General features: G+C 38.8%; 2 protein-coding genes across 2 annotated transcripts; one reads left to right on the top strand and one right to left on the bottom strand.

Annotated features, from left to right (window-relative positions):
• Positions 1-8,143: 8,143 nt before the first annotated feature.
• Positions 8,144-11,626, top strand: pdzk1 (PDZ domain containing 1). The gene is made up of 7 exons (XM_063499627.1): positions 8,144-8,350; positions 8,465-8,678; positions 9,451-9,783; positions 9,865-10,061; positions 10,142-10,366; positions 10,450-10,779; positions 11,494-11,626. Exons 1-7 carry the CDS (start codon positions 8,144-8,146, stop codon positions 11,545-11,547), a joined length of 1,560 nt encoding a protein of 519 aa, XP_063355697.1. The 3' UTR covers positions 11,548-11,626.
• Positions 11,627-13,679: 2,053 nt separating this feature from the next.
• Positions 13,680-20,858, bottom strand: si:ch73-390b10.2 (Golgi pH regulator). The gene is made up of 14 exons (XM_063499642.1): positions 20,616-20,858; positions 19,236-19,295; positions 19,015-19,118; positions 18,825-18,931; positions 18,641-18,742; positions 18,324-18,444; positions 17,058-17,138; positions 16,862-16,971; positions 16,582-16,670; positions 15,454-15,546; positions 15,210-15,305; positions 14,677-14,766; positions 14,519-14,584; positions 13,680-14,129 (listed from the first exon to the last, which is right to left on the bottom strand). The coding sequence occupies exons 1-14, from the start codon at positions 20,655-20,657 to the stop codon at positions 13,923-13,925; spliced, it is 1,368 nt and encodes a 455-aa protein (XP_063355712.1). The 5' UTR covers positions 20,658-20,858; the 3' UTR covers positions 13,680-13,922.
• Positions 20,859-21,159: the final 301 nt, after the last annotated feature.

Below are 21,159 nucleotides of genomic sequence, written 5' to 3'. Positions count from 1 at the left end.
TGAAATCTCAGTAAAGGCTTTTGTTTGGTCCTGATCCTGGTTATTCTGTTGAATTTGCTGTGCCACTATTTTTTTAACCATTTCCCCACCATCTCTGTCACTGTCGGTGTTGGTTTCGTGTTTCAGTATTGGGTGATCGTGTTCTGGTCCCTGCTTGTGTTATTCCACCAATATTTGTTTCATTGTCTGTTGATGCTTCCTGTGTTCTCTTAAGAACTCCTTTTTGTTATGAATGTGCATTTCTTTTGGAAGTTTTTTGCCACCAAGAATCGCCATCACTTAGATTCTTTCTCTGGCTGAATTTAATCCTCTGAATGTAAAACTGAATGGGACTTGTGAGTGGTTATTTTTCCATGTGTTGAGATGTTATGTAACAAATAACCACTTTTATGAAAGAATGAACATGTGGGAGGAAACTAGATTACCTGGGGAGAACTCATGCAGACACAGGAAGAACATACAGTCTCCACACAGAAAGGCATTGGCCTGGAACCCACGATCTTCTTGCTGTGAGGCAACAGTGCTGACCACCATAACACCCTGCCGCCCTTAGAGGATTCTGGAAAAACTAAATGCCTTAAATGTCTTGGCCTTTACCTCTTTTATTGCCTGTACACTCATCCTACCCACACTGGAAGCTGCCTAACGCTTCAGGAGAATGGTTTTGGCAGACCGACCTAATGTCACACCTGAAACTGAACTTTGGGCTCATGAATTCACTGTCACATGGCGGTCTTGCCCTCTTTTTTTTTTTTTTTTTTTTTTGATGAGGTACTTGTAGCTCCTATGGCTTGGAAATGCTTGCTCCCATTACTACTGTATACCTAGCTGTACTTCTGCAGTAACATCGTGTATCGAGTGCTCTTCATCATTTCTGAAAAGAACAAACTGGAGAGTGGGAGAGTGTGTGGTTTTCATTCTTATTTTTACCACCTTTTGATTCTACTTTGGTCTCTTTTTGGCTCTCTTCTTTTATTCTTTTGTATGCAGATTCATATCTTTGCTAAAAAAAAAAAAATCTAAAGTGCATGTGTCTGTGCACTCAGGCAGTGTGTCAATATGATTTGATGTCTTTAAATAACAATATTGTTAAATGACAGAATGTTTTTGGTGGTCTGCTAGCAAATCCTTGATAGTCTGGATTATAGCTCTGATTATGGGAACTCTTTCTTGTCATTTTATTGGGATCTCATACATCATAGATGCTATTTTTAAGTCAGGTTCTTCAGTTTCATCATTATATTTTCCTGAACTAGGGATGAAATATGGATATACAGTAGTATCTGCCTTGAGTCTGGACACATTACATGTCTACTTTTTTTCCCTAAAAGGTAACAGACACTGTGTCTTCAGTGCCACTTGCACATTTGTTAAGTTAAAATGTCACTTATCTCTGAAGGGTGTTATTACTGGGAAGCCACTGTTTGCCCCCTGAACACTCAAATGATTTCCAGAAAATGTGGAGGGGGATATTATTACAAGCAGCCCATCTCTAATCTTTCTCCTGGTCTAATTAGCTGGCTCGAGCAGGTCATGTGCACAGCCACTTAGCCCAGATAAACAAGCCATGTGAGGACGCCAATCAGAATGAAGACAGAGAATAGTGCTTCCCGTTGGGCATCGTAATCGCATACTGGCATGACATGTTGATTACTGACGCGTCCCTGCTGATTAGGACAGGTTGGAGACAACCACTTCTTGGGTGGCACTTTGAGGCTGATATCTATGACTTTTGTTTAAATAATAAATGCATATTTTGTATATTCTTGTATAGCTATATTTTAAATATATGACTTTATGTTCCATATTCAATAATAACAGCTTCTTTGGAAAATCCAATCATCACAAAAAGACAAAGTTTGTGTGTTTTTTGTTTTTTGTTTTTTTTCTGGCAAATTCAAGGTGATGACAAGAGGTAATGGATAGTGAACGCATCAGCACTAAGCCAAGCTGAAACGGATTTTAGTCTCTTTCCACTCATCTCCCCTCAGGTTGTGGCTCCTAAACCCTTGAGATCGATTGTTCAAATATGGCTCCAAACTGGTAGTGTGTGTGTGTGTGTGTGTGTGTGTGTGTGTGTGTGTGTGTGTGTGTGTGTGTGTGTGTGTGTGTGTGTGTGTGTGTGTGTGTGTGTGTACGGGTTCGTACTATCCTGGTGGGGACCAAAATCTGACTTTTACTATCCTGGTGGGGACTTTCTGCACCGTGGGGACCAAAATCCAGGTCCCCTCGGGGTTGAAAGCAATTTTCACACTCAAAATGCGGTTTTACTGTCAGGGTTACAATTAGGTTATGGTTAGGTTTAGGGTAAGGGTTAGGGTTAGGCATTCATTTTTAATGGTTAGGGTTAGGGTAAGGGGCTAGGGAAAGCATTATGTCAATGGGATGTCCCCACGAGGATAGCAAACCAGACTGTGTGTGTGTGCGTGTGTGTGTGTGTGTGTGTGTGAGAGAGAGAGAGTTATAATCGGAAAGCTCAGTGTGCCAACCCATCAGCAGTAATAAGTGCCTGGTCAGGAGGTATGTACACCCCTATTGGGTATCTGAGTGTTCAGGTGCACAGGCAGAAAGATTGAAGTCTCCAGCACAAATTCTGCCATTTCCTGTTGTCGGTCGCACCAGGTTGTCACAAACAGACCTCGTCATACTTTTTACATCAGTAAAGTATTTTGTTCCAGGAACCCCCAGGGACAATGACCTAGTGTAACCGAGGCTTCTTCAAATTAACTTGCTTAAATCAGAAATATTGCAGACATACAAACGAGAAACATTAGATCAGTAATGCAAACCTCACTAATATGACACTAATATGATCCTTCATTTGCTTCTCACGGGTGCAGTGAGACATTGATCCTAAGTGATGTTAGGATCAAACCAGCTAAAACAATGTTAGTGCCATGAGGGGAATCCTTGGAATAGTTTATTCCCAGTAAAAGGAGCTTTCAACAATAGATGAAAACAAAACAGCAGCAGTGTCTACTTTGTCACTGTTTACTGCACAGGAGGTGGAAGGTATTGAATACACATAATTCAGTTTATTGTTAAAGGTAAGTGCTCTAGAGTAACATTCAACGGGATGGCTCTAGCATTGCACCAACAATTATATCCATACAGTAAAAGCGTGGAGTGATGTGATTCACATTTCTGTGGACTGTGAAGGATGGTAATGGATATCCATACATCTTTCCACCAGCAGGTCTGCACATCAGTCAATATACATTACTGTTGTTGGTGGTAATGCGCTATAAAAGGTAGCAGTGTGCCAAAAAAAAAAGGAGGAAAATTATATTGGGGGGAGGGAGACTGATGCCAGTACAAAGCATTGACGAAAAGGGTTTTCAACCAGATGTGCTTGTTAGATGTCGGATGCATAGGTTATGTTATAGTAAAGATGTGAGCTGGAAATGAGACCTTGTATTTTCTTTTTTTTTTAAGGGATACACACCTTTATGGATAGTACCTGGCGAGATATTTGGATCTCATACATGTGTGGAAGTTTTAATATCACCATGCAAGTGTGACTCAGGATTTCTTTCTGCATTTATGCAAATTAAATAAATATATCTAGAGATTTTTTTAGAAGATGAGCTTGCCAGAGGCAGTTTGGTTCTGTGCATACAAATTAATGTAATTTTGGGACTCTAAAGTAATTATTTCCTTTCAGCATGACATACACAAGGTAACTCTCAGTGTGTATGCACATAGTAATAAAATAAAAACAAAATTATACATAGATAACAAGTCAAATAAAATAATACATTGTTAAGTATCACTAAAAATCTGAACATGTCAGGACATCATTTGCATAAAGCGCGGCTATAAAAGTTCCTTTGTTATATTGCACAGTCTCATCATTGGCAGTCCACAGCACTCATATTTGTTTTGACCGTCTACTCAGTGCTGAAATAATTTCTGTTCAAAGACACGGAGAGGAACTGCGAATTAAAATCTACTTTGTGGCCTCCCCAGAGGCCTTGAGAAAGAGAGGACACTACCAGAACCAAATTCTGAGTAGCATACAATAAAACATTTAAAAAGATATTGACAACAAAATCTTGCTGCAGACACCAGTTCGGTAATGAATAAAACTTTTCTTTTGCAGATTTTGCCTTGGTTGTCACCTTTGTGCCATCGTATAACTGCTTTTTACATCCAGAGTTACGACCAGGTTAACAACAAACATTAAAACGTAACTGCGACCAACCCTATCTTGAATTTTTTTACACCACAAAGATCTTTACTAAAAAATAAATGACCCCCTTTAGTCCACTTGTTAGAAGACTAGCCAAGTCAACATTTTATCCTTACCATTTTAAGTATTGATGTGGAAAAGCGGTACAGAGGGGAATTTTTAACCAGTGGTGACACTAAGGTGGAATTTGTGAAGCTGTTTCTTGGAAAACAAGACCAATTAACCTCTGGGTCTTAAGGAATCAATGAATGCTAGTGGGAGCAAACTTCCTGGACACATTATTTTATACAAGTATCTAAGTTAGACCAACTGTACTGTTGACAGAATGGATAACTAGTCCAGTGTTGGTCTGTCTCTTCATTATGGTACTGTGCAACAGTCTTGGCCCAAAATTTCTTAATATTTTGCTTCCAGTGAGCCGGATGTATTAAAAAGATTTTATAGTGGCTTGATCAACAGTTGTCCAAGTTTTTCTTTGGACATTGGCTGCTTTCCATTTCTTTCGTTGAATCTATGAGAGCTGTTTGATAGGCATAAAATACTATTTTTGCACCAACAAAGTAATTCCCATAGAGCTATTACCTAAAAACTTGGTATATTTCAGCATGGTGTGCAGTGTGTCCTTAAAAAAATTGAGGAAACTGGACACTGGGTTAAAAAACTATCTGCAGCAGATAACAATATTTGAAAGTCATGTGGCTATGAAACAGAAAACCATCAAAGCAAAGACCTAACAAAGGACTTGAGACATGACTCTGGACCTTCAGTTGATCCACATACTGTTCGATGAAGCCTCACCAAAAATTATCTCAGTGGCTGTCAAGAAGGAATTATTGAGGAAAAAACTGAAGTACGCCAAATTACATAAATTAAATTACATACTAAAAACAGGTGGAATAAGGTTCAATGGAGTGATGACTCCAAATTTTAAATTCTTGATTTTTCAATCACCATCAGTATTTACAGAAGAGGTCAGGAGAAAGGAACAAAGGCGAGTGACTGTGTGTGCCCATAGTGTTGGGGATGTTGTCAAAATTGATGGAATTACGAACACAGAAAAATACGCTCAGATTTTGATTCACCATGCAATACCATTTGCATAACAAAAGCCACATTTTTCAGTATGACAATGATCCCAAACACACTAACATTGCAGTATAAGCATACCTAGATAGAAAACCCTGTCTGTTTAGCATTATATACTGTATTTTCTTTTGTATTTCATTAAATTACTAGATCTAGTCTACATTTTCCTAGAAAAAAAGGAAGTGTTGCTCAAGACATTTGTGTAGTACTGCATGTCTCAAGAGACACCATATCATCACAATAAAACCATTAGAATTAGATTTGAACATTATGACCTTGAGGGTGGAGTTTATGACACATTTGTTGAATGAGACTGGATTGAATGTGCCATAATGCAAACACTGTAGCTTTGAGGTGCGTAAATGTAAGAGAAACACCAACATGGGTAATTATCAGGGACGTGTATTGATAAGAACTTAGTGATTCCGATTTCATTGTCCATATTTATAGATTCTGTTCCTTATCAGTTCTTTTATTGATTCTCATTGGCTTCTCATTGGCTCCACTTTGAGAGTCACTGCCATCCCCAAGCACCATATCAAAGACATTACATTCATGCAAATTAATTGCATACAAGTGTTTGTGCCTGTTGTAGGTATTTCCCCTATTTGTTGTGATCAGTGCTGGGATCATTACTCATAAAAAGTAATGTATTGCACAAATTACACAGAACACAATAATTAAAAGTAATGCAGTACGCTACTTAATTACTCCCAGGGGAAAGTAATTTGTTACACTATTAAGTAACTTTCATGTTACTCATTAAAATGACCTGAAACTCCTTGTTTCATAAATACTATTTAACAAAATAATCCTGTAGGCTGCAGTCCCACACACTAACCTATCCTAATGAGGACACACGCGTGATCTTTCTCTTTCTTGATATTTAGGTATGAACACAAAGCTGACAGCATAAAGCAAAGATGAAAATCAGCACAAAAAGACTTTAAAGCGATCATCATAGCGATTCTATGTTAGAAACATGAACAGCAAGGGAAGCTGCAGCCTGATTGCTCATCACTGGCTTTGTTACCTGTTGAAGTTCAAGGTCTGGCTGCTGTAATGGGGCCGGCATTCACTCAGCTTTAACATCACTCTGGGTTCTTGGCTAACTTAGCGTTAGCATACGTTTGTGAAGGTGCTTGCAAAGAGCAGAAGTTGTGTTCTGTCCTGGATGCAGTTTGCACTTAAACACTGGGCTCTCCTCCTTTTGTCCAATAAACTATAAACAAAATGTTCATATCCACACTGTAGAAACTGTAAAAATAAATTTCCTCCTCCAGGACACAAACTAAAATTAGCTGATTAGCACAAGTGCAAATGAAACCGATAAGTGCGCTCGATAGGCGGGCAAACTCAAAACTCAAACTGAACAACTGGGAACAGGTTCTCCAAAAGAACCAGCTCTTGATCCTCATCTCTAGTGATTATATTTACATTACATGAACTGGCTTTTTAAGTACTATTTTATGCAAATTTATTGACCTTTTTGCTAGAATAACACAATTTAGGTAATTCTTTGTCAAGTTTTAATAAGTACCCCATCATTTTTTTCTTCTTTCAAGTGAAAATTAAATTATGCAATTAAATTAAGCATTTTTGTAGTCATTTCACAATACTGTGTTAGTGATTATAACTCGAATTTCACAATGCTGTAATAACTGTGTGTGCTGCAATGATTGTACATTGTTTTTTTGCCACCTGCATTTTGTACCTTTGACCACTAAACAGCTGACTGCCCACCTTGTAACGCCTCTGCAGACATTTGTGAGCCTAGAAACTGTTAAATAACTCAGCCTTTATGCTAACCTTTGGCCTGTCAAAGTCCCTGAAGGGGGAAGGAAAAGGGGCAGGAAGGAGGAGGTAGACAGGTTAAAGATACATAGATAACAGCTAAACAGTAACAGGTGAGCTCTCCTTTGAGATTCAGACGCCAGGAGAGACAGGCTGGTGAGTATATTATAAACACTCAACTACGCTGTATGTAATTTTTCAGAGATCGTGTAGTTAGTTAAAATTTTTCAAAGTCACATTCAAAACTAGATCTATGCTATCTTATAAATTCATTTTAAGAATAATGGAAAATGTTGTCTTGTCTTGAGAATGAGTGTTTCTTGAGGGTGAGCTGCGTTGCTTGTGTTATAGTAAACTGGCACAAGATATTATTGAGATTATAGACATAAATTTGTAATCTCGGGGCTCTTATTAATTAGATACCGGATCTATAAACAATGTGATCTTTAAGATGACACTTTAAGATTGCATTCAGTGCAAATATAAATTCTATACACTTAAATCTAGAACAGGTAAAAAAAAATTGTAAAGGTATAAGGAATACAAACAAAAAAATTATTCTAACCTGCCTGCTTAAATAAAGCTGTTGTTGTTGTTTTTTTTTTTGCCATTTTTTGTTTATTCAGCAATATTAAATGAATAAATCAACCAGTACATGTGCACACACAGACCTTCCTGTATGGGAATAACTATCCAGCAAGAATTGCAGCAGAAGTTCTTATTGTTCATTCAAAGTCCAAGCTGCTTTTTTATGGAGAGTCATCACCACTGTCAGCTATGTTTGCTATTAACCATTAACTTCTGTTGCAAACCCAGCATGAAAGGTTAACTGTAAGATTATTGATCTGAAGCAACTCTCCTACTGGTCCTTGAGGTCCAGTAGTAGTAATATATTATATATATAATATTTAAAAGACCAGAGGCAGTAACAATGGGGAGGGTGGCGGGAGGTGTTAAAAAAAAAAAAAGGTATGCCTGTAAGTCAAGCATTAGTAGTGACAGGTGTATTTAATGTTATGACTTTACCACTGTGATTGCCATGTGTGTGCTTTTCACCTTTTTTGTTAGGACATGGCTGGGTACAAGCCAAGGGTGATTACCCTATCCAAGAAACCAAAACAGACATTTGGCTTCTATCTGAGGGTGGAGAATGGCGAGGAGGGTCACCTGATCCGCTGCTTGGAAATGGGAGGTCCAGCTGAGCTGGCTGGCATGAAAGACGGAGACCGCATCCTCCGGGTCAATGGAACATTTGTCGATGAATGTTCGCATTCTGAAGTGAGCAGGATGTAGAAATACTGCAGTGCTTTAATCAAATCAATAACAACTCTTAGACCAGTTCTGCTGTGACAAGCATCTTTTCTTAGATCTTCTTCTTTTTTTCCTGGACAGGTGGTGGACCTGGTGAAAAACAGTGGAACATCTGTCACGTTTCACATTCTCGATGAATCCTCCTACAAGCAAGCAAAAGCCCAGGGAGTAAACCTTTCCAACCCTGGAAGCAAGCCAGTTGCCAATGGAGTGGAAAAACATCGTCCAAAACCCAAACTCTGCTACTTGGTTAAGTCCAGCTCAAGCTTTGGGTTTTCTATTCGCTCAGTTGAAGGTAAGGAGAGGATGCAGGGACTCCCAATTCTGAGTAAGTGTTAGAATAAAAATGGCCATAGGAGGACAATTTATAGTGATAAAAGCCATTTGACGCTGGACAGTGGAAGTTTAGATTTGCTAAACTGGAATGGCTTAACTTTGGAAGTACCCATTTATATGACACTTACAGTGGTTCATAAGTTCCAGCTAAAAGCGTATTTATTTGCTAATAGAGCATTTCCTAATGCCTCATATGTATAGTAGCCAATAAGGCTTGAAAATAGTGGCTAAAACCAGAACTAATCATGATAGTGTTGAAGGGAGCTTAAGTATCACTACAGACTTCTGTCCAGCTATCCATTTTATTCCACTTATCCAGTTCAGGCTGTGCATGAGCCTATCCTTGCTGTCATCAGGCAAGAGGATTCACCCTGGTACGGACAACAGTCTGTTATATTCCAGTCACAGAAATAGTTAGACAGCGATGCTCATTCATTATAGACTTCTATGTGATTTGCTTTTGGAGTCACCTTCCAGCATGAAGATTTAAAGACCTTTGCAAAGATTTTACTTTTCAGACCCGGACGTTACATCTAACTTGTTGCAGTGTTTTCTTTGCACTTATCTTTGAAAGGTAGTAATAGATACAAAAAGATACTATCACAAATTAAAATTAGGATTTTGGTTAAAATTCAAAAGGGATGACTTTTTTCTTTTTAGTCTGTAGAGAACTATCAAGAAAACTGTTCAATTATGTTTAAAAAATTTCCTTTTTTTATCATCATGTCTAGGTGAGCGTGGACTTTTCATGACAGAAGTGACCCCAGGAGGCACAGCTGAAAGGGCAGGGGTCAGACTCAATGACCGTCTGGTGGAGATCAACGGGGAAAACGTAGAAAACATCACACACGAAGGAGCAGTGGACAAAATTAGACGGGCAGGCAGCCATGTCATGTTCCTACTGGTCGATGAAGAAACAGACAAGTTCTATCAGAAGACTCATGCAAAGATTGGCTCGTGGTTAGCCACAACAAAGTACCTCCCTCGAGAACCACGCATCATCAACATAACCAAAGGATCTGATGGATACGGCTTCACCCTTAGAGAGGAGCCCAATCAAGCAGGCATGGTTATAATGAATATATTTTGTAGATTATACTGTCCAAAGAAGGCTGCATTTTAATGTGCTCCATGACTCCATGCAGGACACTTCATCAGGGACATAGAGAGAGGCAGTTCAGCAGAAAAAGCGCGCCTGAAGGAAATGGACAGGCTGGTGGCTGTGGATGGCAGAGATGTGGAGAGCTGCCGCCATGAGGAGGTGGTAGACAGGATCAAGCAGAGTGGCAACAAATGTTGTCTCCTAGTAGTGGACAAAGACACGGACCAAGTGTATAAGCTGGTGAGCCAGGGCGCCAACATCTTGTCTGTTAAGTAAACCCTGCAGGTGGTCTAAGTTATATCATGTTGTATCATTCACAGGGGAAAGTTTCTCCTCTGCTTTTCTTGGAGGAGATGAATGATTCCAACTCACCTCCCAGTTACACAGAAGCTGTTAACTTACCCATTCCTACACGATCAAGCACGCCTGTTCCAGAGAGGAAAGAGGAACTCAGGCCTAAACTGTGTAAACTGGAGAAGACCTCAGATGGCTTTGGCTTTCATCTAAATAGCATCCAGGGAGTGTGCGGCCATTACCTCCAAAATGTAAGGCTTAAAAATAATGTCCACAATTTGACCATTGCCACTTTAAGCACAACTGATAAGTGATAAGACACACTGTGTTCCAGGTGGTGAAGGGTGGAGTAGCTGACAAGGTAGGCATGGAGGATGATGACATTGTGGTTGAGGTGAACGGGGTGAATGTGGAGCAGAGCCATCATGATGATGTGGTGAAGATTATCCAAGGCAGTGGGAATTATCTGGAGATGTTGGTGGCTAAAAGGAGCGTCTATGATAAGCTCAAAGCTCAAGGAGTGCCTATCACACGCCAGCTCCTCGGGGAAACATCTTACGCTCAAGTCCACAGTGCAAAAACTCCAGAAGCCAGCAAGAGGGAGAGACTGGACGAAGAGGAGGAAGCAAGGCCTACAACCCCGACTGAACCAGAAAGACAGAGGGTGAGAAGTGGTTTTTAATTGTTTCAAAAACATTATAGCATATGCTGGTGTGTCAAAAACATTCATAGTCCCCAGAGAATAAATCATACTGACTCTGAGGAGCCCCTGGGTTTCCTTTTAGTGCCACAGTGAGGTTTACAAGGTTTGGTGTAAATAACTCGATGACTGGATGAGAGGAAACTTGTTCAGACATCCATCTTTTCCTCAGAATTCAATTCAGTTTTATTTATATAGCACCAAACAACAGTCGCCTTGAGGCACTGTAAGGTAAAGACTCTACAATAATACAGAGAAAAGCCCAACAATCAAACAAACCTCTATGAGCAAGCATTTGGCAAAGATGTGAAGAAAAAAGAACTTCCTTTTAACAGGAAGAAACATCTAGCAGAACCAGGCTCGGGGAATGGCAGCCATCTGCTGTAAGGAAGACAAGACAAAGAATGAACTATAACATTTATCTGACACTGCTGATGACCAAATGCCTTTAAAAAACGCCATTCCCATCATCGTCAGCTGCACTCTGCGGCTGCTGTTTGCATGCTAACACACCAAACTAGGATCAGGAGCATAGTAAACATTAAATCTGCTCGTACTATAACCGTAGAATTTTGGCCTTGGTTATACTATTTTCATTTGCTTGATAAAATACCTCTCATCACCTTTTCTCAAAAAAAAGCTCATTGTCCTTAATAATGTCTGTTTTCTCTTATTTAGAACTCATCTGTGTCATCATCTTCGTCTGCAGAAAGCGTTGATGAGAGATTGTGAGGAGCGACTTGAAGGACCCCTCTCCTGATTTGGCCTAATTTGATGTTGATCTGTTTCTTTTTCTTCTGTTTATTTTAACCAGTCAGCTTGGCTTCTCACAAAGACTTAATATCAAAAGATTTTTTTTTAAGTTGACAGAAACAATAGAGCGAGGACAGTGAAGACTTCAAACTTACTGTCAAAATCTGAATCATCGCAGAGTAGCTGCTTCAACTGTATGACATGGCTGAGAACAAAAACATCTTTGTGAATATCGAGAAATTTCAGGAACGTTTGCCCAACGATCCTTTGAGCTGCCTTTTGATGAGTGTGTTTGCATAGATGAGTAATATCCTTCCTACTATGACTAGCACAGCACCGAGAATGAACACAATATTAATACTGCCAGTAAACACTGCGACCTTTAATATATTCTTTTTTTCTCCTGCTTTTAATAAATGTTCGAAATATATAAAATTTAATTTGCTGTCTGATTTATAAATAAATGAAAAGTTTGTGAAACACGAATAAACAAAGGTGTGATCTGAAAAACGACCAACTTCATGAATATCTTTTTGTTGGCAGCTAAAAACGGCATATTTGTCAAAACTTAAAGCCACTTCAGAATGTGGCTCACAAGTGGCATTTTGGTCTTTTCTTTGGAAGAAAAAAAAAAGATCCAAGGACGGAGGCAGCTTGTGTCATCCGAGAAGATTGTGGCCTCGCATGGTTATTAAATGTGGATGTATGCTGATAAAAGAAAATGATTTGTGCACACTCTGTGATTTAGAGGAGTGAGAGACCACAAAGTCTGACCCCAGTGGAGCAAGAGGTTCTGGTAGATGAGCATAAAAGCAGCAAAAACAACAAGTGAGGGATCTAAAATTATATGTCATGAAAAAATCCTTTTACTGCTGAAAATAAATCCTTTAAATGTGCTTTCATACTAAAACATGAGGAAAAAAAGAAACCCCAAAGGTAAAGATATTTAAGTGTCAAATATATATGTGTCCATTGTGCCATTAATGAGCTTTTCAAATATTCTGATCAGGCAAGCTGCACACCAAGGAGCTGAAACAAAAAAAGGAAAATACAATAAATTCAAATGGGTAAATGCTAACCTACTTTCAAAGCAAATGTGAAAAGGGGAAAATTAATAAAATATATATATTCAACCGAGAGAAGATCAGCTGGGTCTGACTTGAACCCAGCTGGAAAAGTCAGCCTGTCCACCAAAATATTTATCAGCTGATTTTCAAGAGTATAGCAGGTGGCCTTCTCTTTCTTTGAAAAACTGGCACGTTCTATCAGTGCTTTTTATTTTTAAAAGGTAAAGTTAACTCACTGGATATTCTTGTTATTGCATATTCAAAAATATTTTCTTCATAATTGTTTAAAAGCAAGGACAAGAAATCACACCTTGGTTTGCAAATATGTGGTAGTAATACATTATATTTATTAATTATTCCCTCCCAACTAAAGTGGTATCTCCCTAACAGCAACGACTCAGAGTACACTCGAGGATCGTGACAATCACGCATCATTCTCCCCACTTTAAATGCTCCTGGTATCATCAGTGTACCGTGCAGCCAGGGTTGTGCGGTGATCTGCAGTTTGAAATTTAATCTTTATGTCATTTATAATTAACAGAAAGCATGGTGGTGCAACGGTAAGCACTTTTCCCTTACAGCAAGGAGGTCAAATCCACCAGGTCGCCGAGGCCTTTCTGAGTGGAGTGTGCATGATTTCCCTGGTTGCGTGGGTTTCTCCAGGTACTGACAGCTAACTGATAGTTCTAAATGGCTGTTTGCCACTATGCGTTAGCTCTGTGATAGACTGGCCGCCTGTCACCTAAGACAGCTGGCATAGCCTGCAGCGACCCTGAATATGGTATATGCATAATCGATGGATGGTAATTTACAATAAAGTAGTAGGTGTGGTCTTAGTATGCTGCTGTGGCAAATAATCCAAGATGGTGAAAAATGTGGCCTTAAACCAAACCATTTACAATTTCATCCAGCTGAAACATTCACTGACATATGGTGAACAGGCCCCAGGTCAGCTCCAGTCATGAAAATGAAGAAAGAAAAGAATGTAGTAAACAAATGAAACAGTGTTTGTATTTGCAAATAGAAAATCAAAAAACCTAATAATAATGTTCTGTAAATACTTTAATTTCAAGAGAGTCCAAGTTCAAAGTTGTTCTCTGCGCCCCAAAAGGTCCCCAAAACTTATTCCCCCAAATCCACCATTCCTGATTCAGGAAAAGGCAGTCCAGGTAAATATGTCCAACATATACATATAAAAAAAATGTAATTTTGGATATCTCTAAATTCCAAATTTAAAAGTTAGCCCATGCATCACGAGTCCAAAGAGAGGCGATGTACTTCAGGAGATCAGAGTGCCATGTGTTTTTCTGGTGCCTGCTTGTGGGCCAGATAAAGGAAGAGGATGCTGGACAAAGCGCTGACCAGGAAGATGACATCAAACCAGCGGTGATAGAAGTTGAACTGCAGCTCTCCCAGAACCTCTGTCACAATGGAGCGATACTCCAATGGCATGCTCATACGCATCAGCAGCACAGACGACACGAAATACATCCCCTATTGGATTGAGACGCACAGAAACTTCTGATTGCCAAATTACAGTTACAGACAATTTGATTCAGTATAACTTGTTATGCAATGTTTACAATCTTACAACTCAGTCTCATGTTTACAACCACAGGTTATTGCTGGTATTTAAATCAACACCGGCAAGTGGAGGCTAGTGCAACATGGAAACAATTGTGTTTGATGTTTATAGACATATTTTTCTATATATTTTTAATTTAATTTTTACATTTTATTGAGGAACTATGTGGGTGGGTTTTTTGCACAGAGAGAATTGCGCCTCAGTTTCATTGCTACAATGACAACAAAGATTCAAATTCACGGTCATTTGTAGGCTGCAGGTTTTCTTAAAAACACAGGCGTAAGGCAGACATACTCACCATGATCTGAGCGAGGACAAGCACAATGACATTGGAAGACTTGCTGCTTGATATTGCGTAGAAAAACTAAAAAATAATTAGCAGAAAATGTTTCATTAAAGTGATCATGAGGATCAAGATGAACTGCCTAAAAAGACCTTATGAAGTGACAGCTTTACCTTGGTGAGGGTGATGAGTAAGCCACGTATCGACGTGACGATGATTATTCCCACCAAGATGAAAGAAATGTGTTGGGACCAAAACTTGACCTGAAAAGTGAGAAAGACAAAAAATCAATAAGAAAAACAGTGGCGTGAGAAATAGTGTAAGCAAAAATAAATAAAAGATTTTATTTTGTAGCCATCTATTCATTTAAATTCAAAAGTGATTCCAAGGATCTTTAATTGTGAACTGTGAGAACTCAAAAAAATTATGAGCATGATCAGAGTTCTTGCAGAAAACAAGTCTACGTGACATATGACATTGCTGCAGGTCTTGTGTATTACTCATGTTATGGGGACATATTTACACAGCTAAATTATGGAGAGGTGTCTGGAGAACAAAAAAAAGGCCCCATAACATGAAATTTCAGTAAAAAAGATTTAATTTTTAAACATTAAGGTAAGACAAGTATTGTTTATGTTTGGGTCGAGTCTTATGAACTAATCGAAACACAGCTTTGTGTTTGTGTGTGCATGGGTGTGTGTCTCACATCAAACTGAATGCCCAGGTAGTTCACCGTAATTTCAATGCCCCTCGTCACTGGATCCGTCTTTCCCACTCTATCAAACACTATGTTTATAGTGGCCTATAATTACAAGAAGAATAACATTTTATTACATCTAGTGCAATAAAGATACACAGTGACACTTATTATGTAACCAAAACTATGTATGTCACTATGAATGGAAAAAAAACAAAAACAAAGCCAGAGTACATTATGCGAATATTCTCACCATGAAGATTTTCCACACACAGTAGATGGAAAAGAAGTAGCCAAGGAAGTTAAAGTATTTTCCCTGGAATGTCTTTGAGTACTCAATTCGCTCCTGCAGATAAAGAAAGGTGGTGTTAAAAAATTTGCAAATCATTTACCCTACATACAAGAAAAGGGCGTAGTGTGTATAAATAAATGTGTCTATAAAGGCAGGACGTGCTGTTATGGTGTCAGAGTCCTCTTGGATTTAATCAAAACATTCAATTAAACAATGGTTTCTATGGAAAACACAGGCATGCAAGTCGCTTTGTGCTTCAGACTAAACCTTACCTGCTTAAATCACAAAAATAACAACCACACTTGCCACGTTATTAACATATTAGAATCAGCATTTTACAAGGAGTAGTGGTGTAATCCTCTATACGGTGGACAGGCAATGTAAATGGTTCACATCATGCTAGGGACTCATGCTAGTGCATATGTTATAGGGACCCTGATATGTTACAGATCAATAACTAAGCTTAACAGAGTAATGATGATGAAAGCTGAACAGCTATTAAGTCATAACATGACCTGAATTCTTTACTTGATACTTACTGAAGAATAAGCAAGAGTGAAAAGGGACCTGAATACTGGACCTGGTTTCAGCAAGAGTCCAGCTAATATTTCAGACAGATATTTGCTGATGTAAAAAATAAGATATTCCAATACATTGGCAGACTCACTGACTCCATTTGTTATGGGTAGTTATTAATTTACTTGCTCAAGTTTTGCCCAACTCTGCCCAGATCAGTTCCCAATATGCATGTTCCCACCAGAGTGGTTGGGGAGTGCCCTCTGGTGGGCAAACTATGCAGCATCAACAGTTGTAGCAAGATTGAAGGGTGTTTCTCCTCTCTTGTATAGTCAGTCAATCAGCTGTTGCAAGTGCCAATACAGATAGATCAGCAAGTAGCTAGTATCAGATCATACTAGTGACCCACTGATAAATCGGTTGGGTTCTAATCAAAAGAACAGAAATCACAACTGAGATGGGATGTTCAACTTGTTATAGATGAGGAATTTTAAAAATATATACAATAAATTAGAGATGGTCTCCAAATTCCACAGCAAAGTGTGCGTGTGATCACACATGCACACTTGTTACCTTAGTGGCTTGGAGGTCTACAGTCTCAAGAAAAAGCTGCCGACTCAACTCCTCAAGAGCGTCAACCTCCTGCTGGACCAGAGAGAGGTCTGGAGAAAGAAGTCAAGGATGACTACAAATATTTAAGCCTACTTAAAATGGAGATATTCAGTAACAGCTGAAAATAGTAACACAGAAATTAGGCTTCAAATAAGACACAATTCCCGTCATGTTGCACCACGTAAAACTGCTGTGGCAACCCCGTGTGTCAAGTTTTATTCATTATAAGCATAAAGGATACTTTCACTGCCCGTTTGTGTAGAGGTGACACTCTTGATCATGCCCCAGAATCCTGTCTGTTTGTTCTGGTCTTCCCCACGCTGGTACATCTGCCTCCGGGTCATAGCAATTCTTTAAAAATAGTTTAAAAAAAATCTATGAAGTGTGACACAAATATGGTTTTGTAGTTTAAGAAAAAACAAAAAGTCTTTTCTTACCGTTTCTTTTTGCTGACAATCATGTCCATAGTCTGAAGCAGCCGTCTCTCCAGAGCAAGGATGTCACTGTCTGTTACATTTCTATGAACACAACAAAAGCACAAAGCATAAAGGCAGTGTCATCTTTTGTTTGAGTTCTGCCATGAAAAAAAAGATAAAAGTGAGTATGATAATCAGTGAGACTCAGATTAATATAATGCATGATTACAGTCATGGTAAAAAGAATGTACAGCCTCTTTCAATTATCAGGATATTATAATAATAAAGTCATCTGGCTAGCAGGCTCTAAAATTATTTAAGAACAAACCATGATGTGACATATTACACTGTGTCACTATTTCACAAAACTAAGACAAAAACATAGAAGCAGTGTGAAAAACTAAGTATACACCATGATGCAACAGCTTGTGAAACCACTAACAGCAATAACCTCAATTAACCGTTTCCCAGTTTATCAATCCCACACATTTGTGAGACTGATAGATGGGGAGTGGGTCTCCTATGCTCAGTACGAGTATGAGGCGTTTGTGCTAATATGCTCTGTTTAGTTTCTGCTACACATGACACTGTTCAATATGACCAAACATCTCCACTCCAAAGATGTCTTGTGGTTTCTTCACATACAAACCAAACTCATGCTGCCACGTTCCTTTTAGAGCAAAGAGGCTTTCTGAAAACCCTCCAAACCAACCACAATTCTTCAGTAGAATCTGAGATATAGCTCTTGGTGTTTTTACAGTTTCTCTGAGCATCGCACGGTCTGACCTTGAGGTGACTTTGTTGGGATGTTTACTTCTGAAACGATTAGCAGCTGTCTTAAATGTCGTCCATTTATGAATAATGTTTCTTGCTGTAAATGACAGATATATAACCCTTCCCAGATTAACAGGCAGTGACAGTTGTTTCTGTAAGATCACTGCAGATATCTTTCCTCCTTGGCACTGTTTTAATACACACCTGAATGCTCCAGACCAGCAAACTGATCTGCTGATGATCGCTAAATCAAATGCATTTGATTATCAGCACCTGGCTGTTACTTTCCCTCTTAATTCCTATGGAAGCAGTAAGGGTGGGCTTAGTTTTTCAAACGCTGCTTCTGGATTCATCCATCTTTGTTAAATAAATCATGGCACTGTGTAATGTATCATATGCTGTTGTTTAACAGAGGTTGTATTTACCTCATTTTAAGCCCTGCTAAAAATATACTTTCTGTTTCACATAGCATAGCTGAAAGTGATGTCAGAATACACCCACAGTGGAGCTTACCTGAGGAAGTAGGACATGTAGGTGTAAGGACAGTTGACGGCACCAAACCCAGACAGCAGAGCCATGAGAGTGACTCCGATCACACCAACACGACTGATTAGCTGCTCAATGGATAAAATCCCTAACACACAAAGCCCCCACAAAGCATCAGACTGAAGTATCACAACTCTTCGCTTGCCCTTCAACACTCTTTCCAAAGTACAATATTAGAGATGGGACCTTTGTATTTAAAAAAAATTATAATGTTTGAAATACTCTATGCAGTGTGAGAACATAAAAGTGACTGGTGGAAAATAAAGTGAGCTATGTGCACTCACCATGTTTCGGGCTCAAGATGGGGAATGGATCTCCCAACTTCCAGAAGAAATACATGAAGGTAAACCACACCATACAGGCAAAAAGAAGCCGCTGTCTCTGCACTGCTCAGAGAGATGTCAAACAGTTTAGAAAACTTTAAGTGATAAAATCAGATTTTTTAGTGTGCAAAAGTGGCGAACTTACATAGGCGGATGTTACTGACAACAAAATAACCAATGTAGAAAGGCACCACAAAGATTAGAACCAGCAGAATCACGTAGAGATTCAGCTTCCAGTGGAAATACCTGGAACTGTTGCAAACACATAAAGGCTCACGTCTTTCATTGACTGTAAGCAACAAAACAGACTAAAATCTCACAGAAAATACACCAACCTGCTGCTTAAGGCACCCAGAATCTCAAAGATAATGAGCTCAAACATCGTGCATGAAAAAGCAAAGGTGACAGAGAAAACCACCTGGACAACATAGTGCCGCACCTGCACACAAACAAAAACACATTTAATTAATTACAAAGCAACCTAAACACTTAAATTTTTCTAATTAGATTTATTATTATTTATCCTGGTGATAATTTGTAAGTAAAGACACTGTACCTCATAGTCTTTGAACAGCTGCCGCATAAAGAACAACCAGCCGAAACCAAAGAACAGAACCTGTGTGGAATAAAGTGGGAGGTATGTGGAGGACAAAGAAGTGCATACCATCAAATTTCAGTTTATCAGAGCTAGAGATAGTTTGATGGATTTGTTCAAATAAATATGCGCTTAAGTTAAATACGAAAGCATGTCTTCAGCTTCAGGTTTCTGGTATAGGTGCCTGTTCACTAGCTAATTCTCACATTATCACAGCTTACTGGCTATGAAAATGTCCAGTAAGCTGTGGGATCACTGGGATCAATGGCGGTTCCAGTTCTATTTCCCAATTTGCAGCCCTGCACCAAAAACACTTATCACCTATTTGCAATCAGGTGTTGTGCCAAAAAGTGGTCGTCTGCCAAAAACTGTTTTTCGGTATATGCCAAGTCATCCTGAGCCTCAACATTCCTGTCACAAGCCAAAATCAGGTTTTGGCAGTGACTTTTATAAATCCTTTATTTATCAAGTAAGAAAAAATACACTTAAAAAAAGAGTAATCTGACCAAGAGGACAGCAGAAATTACAACATATATAACAATAGTTCTGTAAACATATTTCAAATGTCCAAAAAGGACCGGCTTGGTTATAGTGTAGGTGCAATAACACAGAGTTATGAAGATACTTGAAAAACTGGTAATTTTTAAATTTTATATATAACCCCCTTACAAATCCTGTTCACTAAAGTTAATTTACAAATATAAGTAAAGACATTACACTTAAAAAACACATGGAAACATTGGAAATCAGTTTTTGGCACAACATCGATCATGGGGTTCCACCCACCTTACAAAACAAGCATTCATTCTGCAACAAGGAAATCCAACATTCACAAGTGTGAAGCTGACGAAACTCAGCTAAACCTACTTGTAGTTTGTGAAACTACATAATCCACAAGTTCTCCTGCACAGCAAACCTACTGTATGTCTATCCTCGCAATTCACTAGGAAGCAGCCTGAATGTTCTTTTGTTAAAATCACCATGTAGAGCAAATACACATTAAAGTACTCAAGGGATGTAAACATTCTCAAAATGTACTCTCAAAGCTTACATTTTAGTGGAGGCGCTTGTGCTTAGGTAAGAAAACAACTTGTAATTCCTAACAGTTGTTGTTATTCTTCTGTTAAATGAAGTTATTTACAACCACAACTCAACTTCGATATTTAGCAAGGTCTGTGACATCTGTAAACTAGCACCAAGCTAACAGTCTTTAAAAGGCGTTTTCGGTGTGATATTGGGAGGATACACTTGAGAGTCAAAGCTTAGACCTGTCGCTGCATGTCCGTGTGTACGAAGTTAAACACGAGTTACAACCAGTCGACTCTTCCAGCTCAGCATTACCTGTGAGGTGAACATAATGACTGAGTCCACTAGAAACGACATGATGACAGTTTAGTGCGTCGAAAACTAACTGAGCATGTGTAACTGGGTCGAGCACAGCTTCCGTTCACGCTGACATGATAGAAACTCTCCGATCTGAATGCAAATTATTCGTTATGTCGTTAAGAAGCGCATATTTGGAGCAACTGTTATTAAACTGTCATGTTAAAGCAACTGCCCGCGAAGGGACGTCACCGAGATGACTCCTGCAAATACACTTCCGTCTCACAGTTATGACGTCAAAAACAAAAAAATAAATTTCGCTATAAAATATGGTTTTAATTTTATAGCAAACCGTGAACGTGGCTATATTATTTACATTTATCAGAAATTTCATTTATTTGACAATTGTTGTTTTTTCCATATGTAAAAACGTAGACGTAAAAAAAATAAGCGCAACTACAACGCACTTCTTACTTTTCTTTACTTCAATAAAGTTAATAAAAACTGTATTCAACCATAGCGTTAAATTGTTTTAATCTTTTCAAATAAATTGTGAATTATT

This window comes from Pelmatolapia mariae, linkage group LG16_19 (assembly GCF_036321145.2).
Source record: "Pelmatolapia mariae isolate MD_Pm_ZW linkage group LG16_19, Pm_UMD_F_2, whole genome shotgun sequence".
Taxonomy (NCBI): domain Eukaryota; kingdom Metazoa; phylum Chordata; class Actinopteri; order Cichliformes; family Cichlidae; genus Pelmatolapia; species Pelmatolapia mariae.
The sequence above is the reverse complement of the archived record's forward strand: the minus strand, read 5'-3'. Positions and strand labels throughout refer to the sequence as shown.

Coding starts and splice junctions, on each gene's coding strand:
- pdzk1 (XM_063499627.1), top strand. CDS start 8,144: ATGGCTGGGTACAAGCCAAGGGTGATTACCCTATCCAAGAAACCAAAA. Junction 8,351..8,464: donor ATGAATGTTCGCATTCTGAA/GTGAGCAGGATG, acceptor TTTCCTGGACAG/GTGGTGGACCTGGTGAAAAA. Junction 8,679..9,450: donor TTCTATTCGCTCAGTTGAAG/GTAAGGAGAGGA, acceptor CATCATGTCTAG/GTGAGCGTGGACTTTTCATG.
- si:ch73-390b10.2 (XM_063499642.1), bottom strand. CDS start 20,657: ATGTCGTTTCTAGTGGACTCAGTCATTATGTTCACCTCACAG. Junction 14,585..14,676: donor TACTCATCACCCTCACCAAG/GTAAAGCTGTCA, acceptor ATTATTTTTTAG/TTTTTCTACGCAATATCAAG. Junction 14,130..14,518: donor TTGTCCTCGCTCAGATCATG/GTGAGTATGTCT, acceptor TCAATCCAATAG/GGGATGTATTTCGTGTCGTC.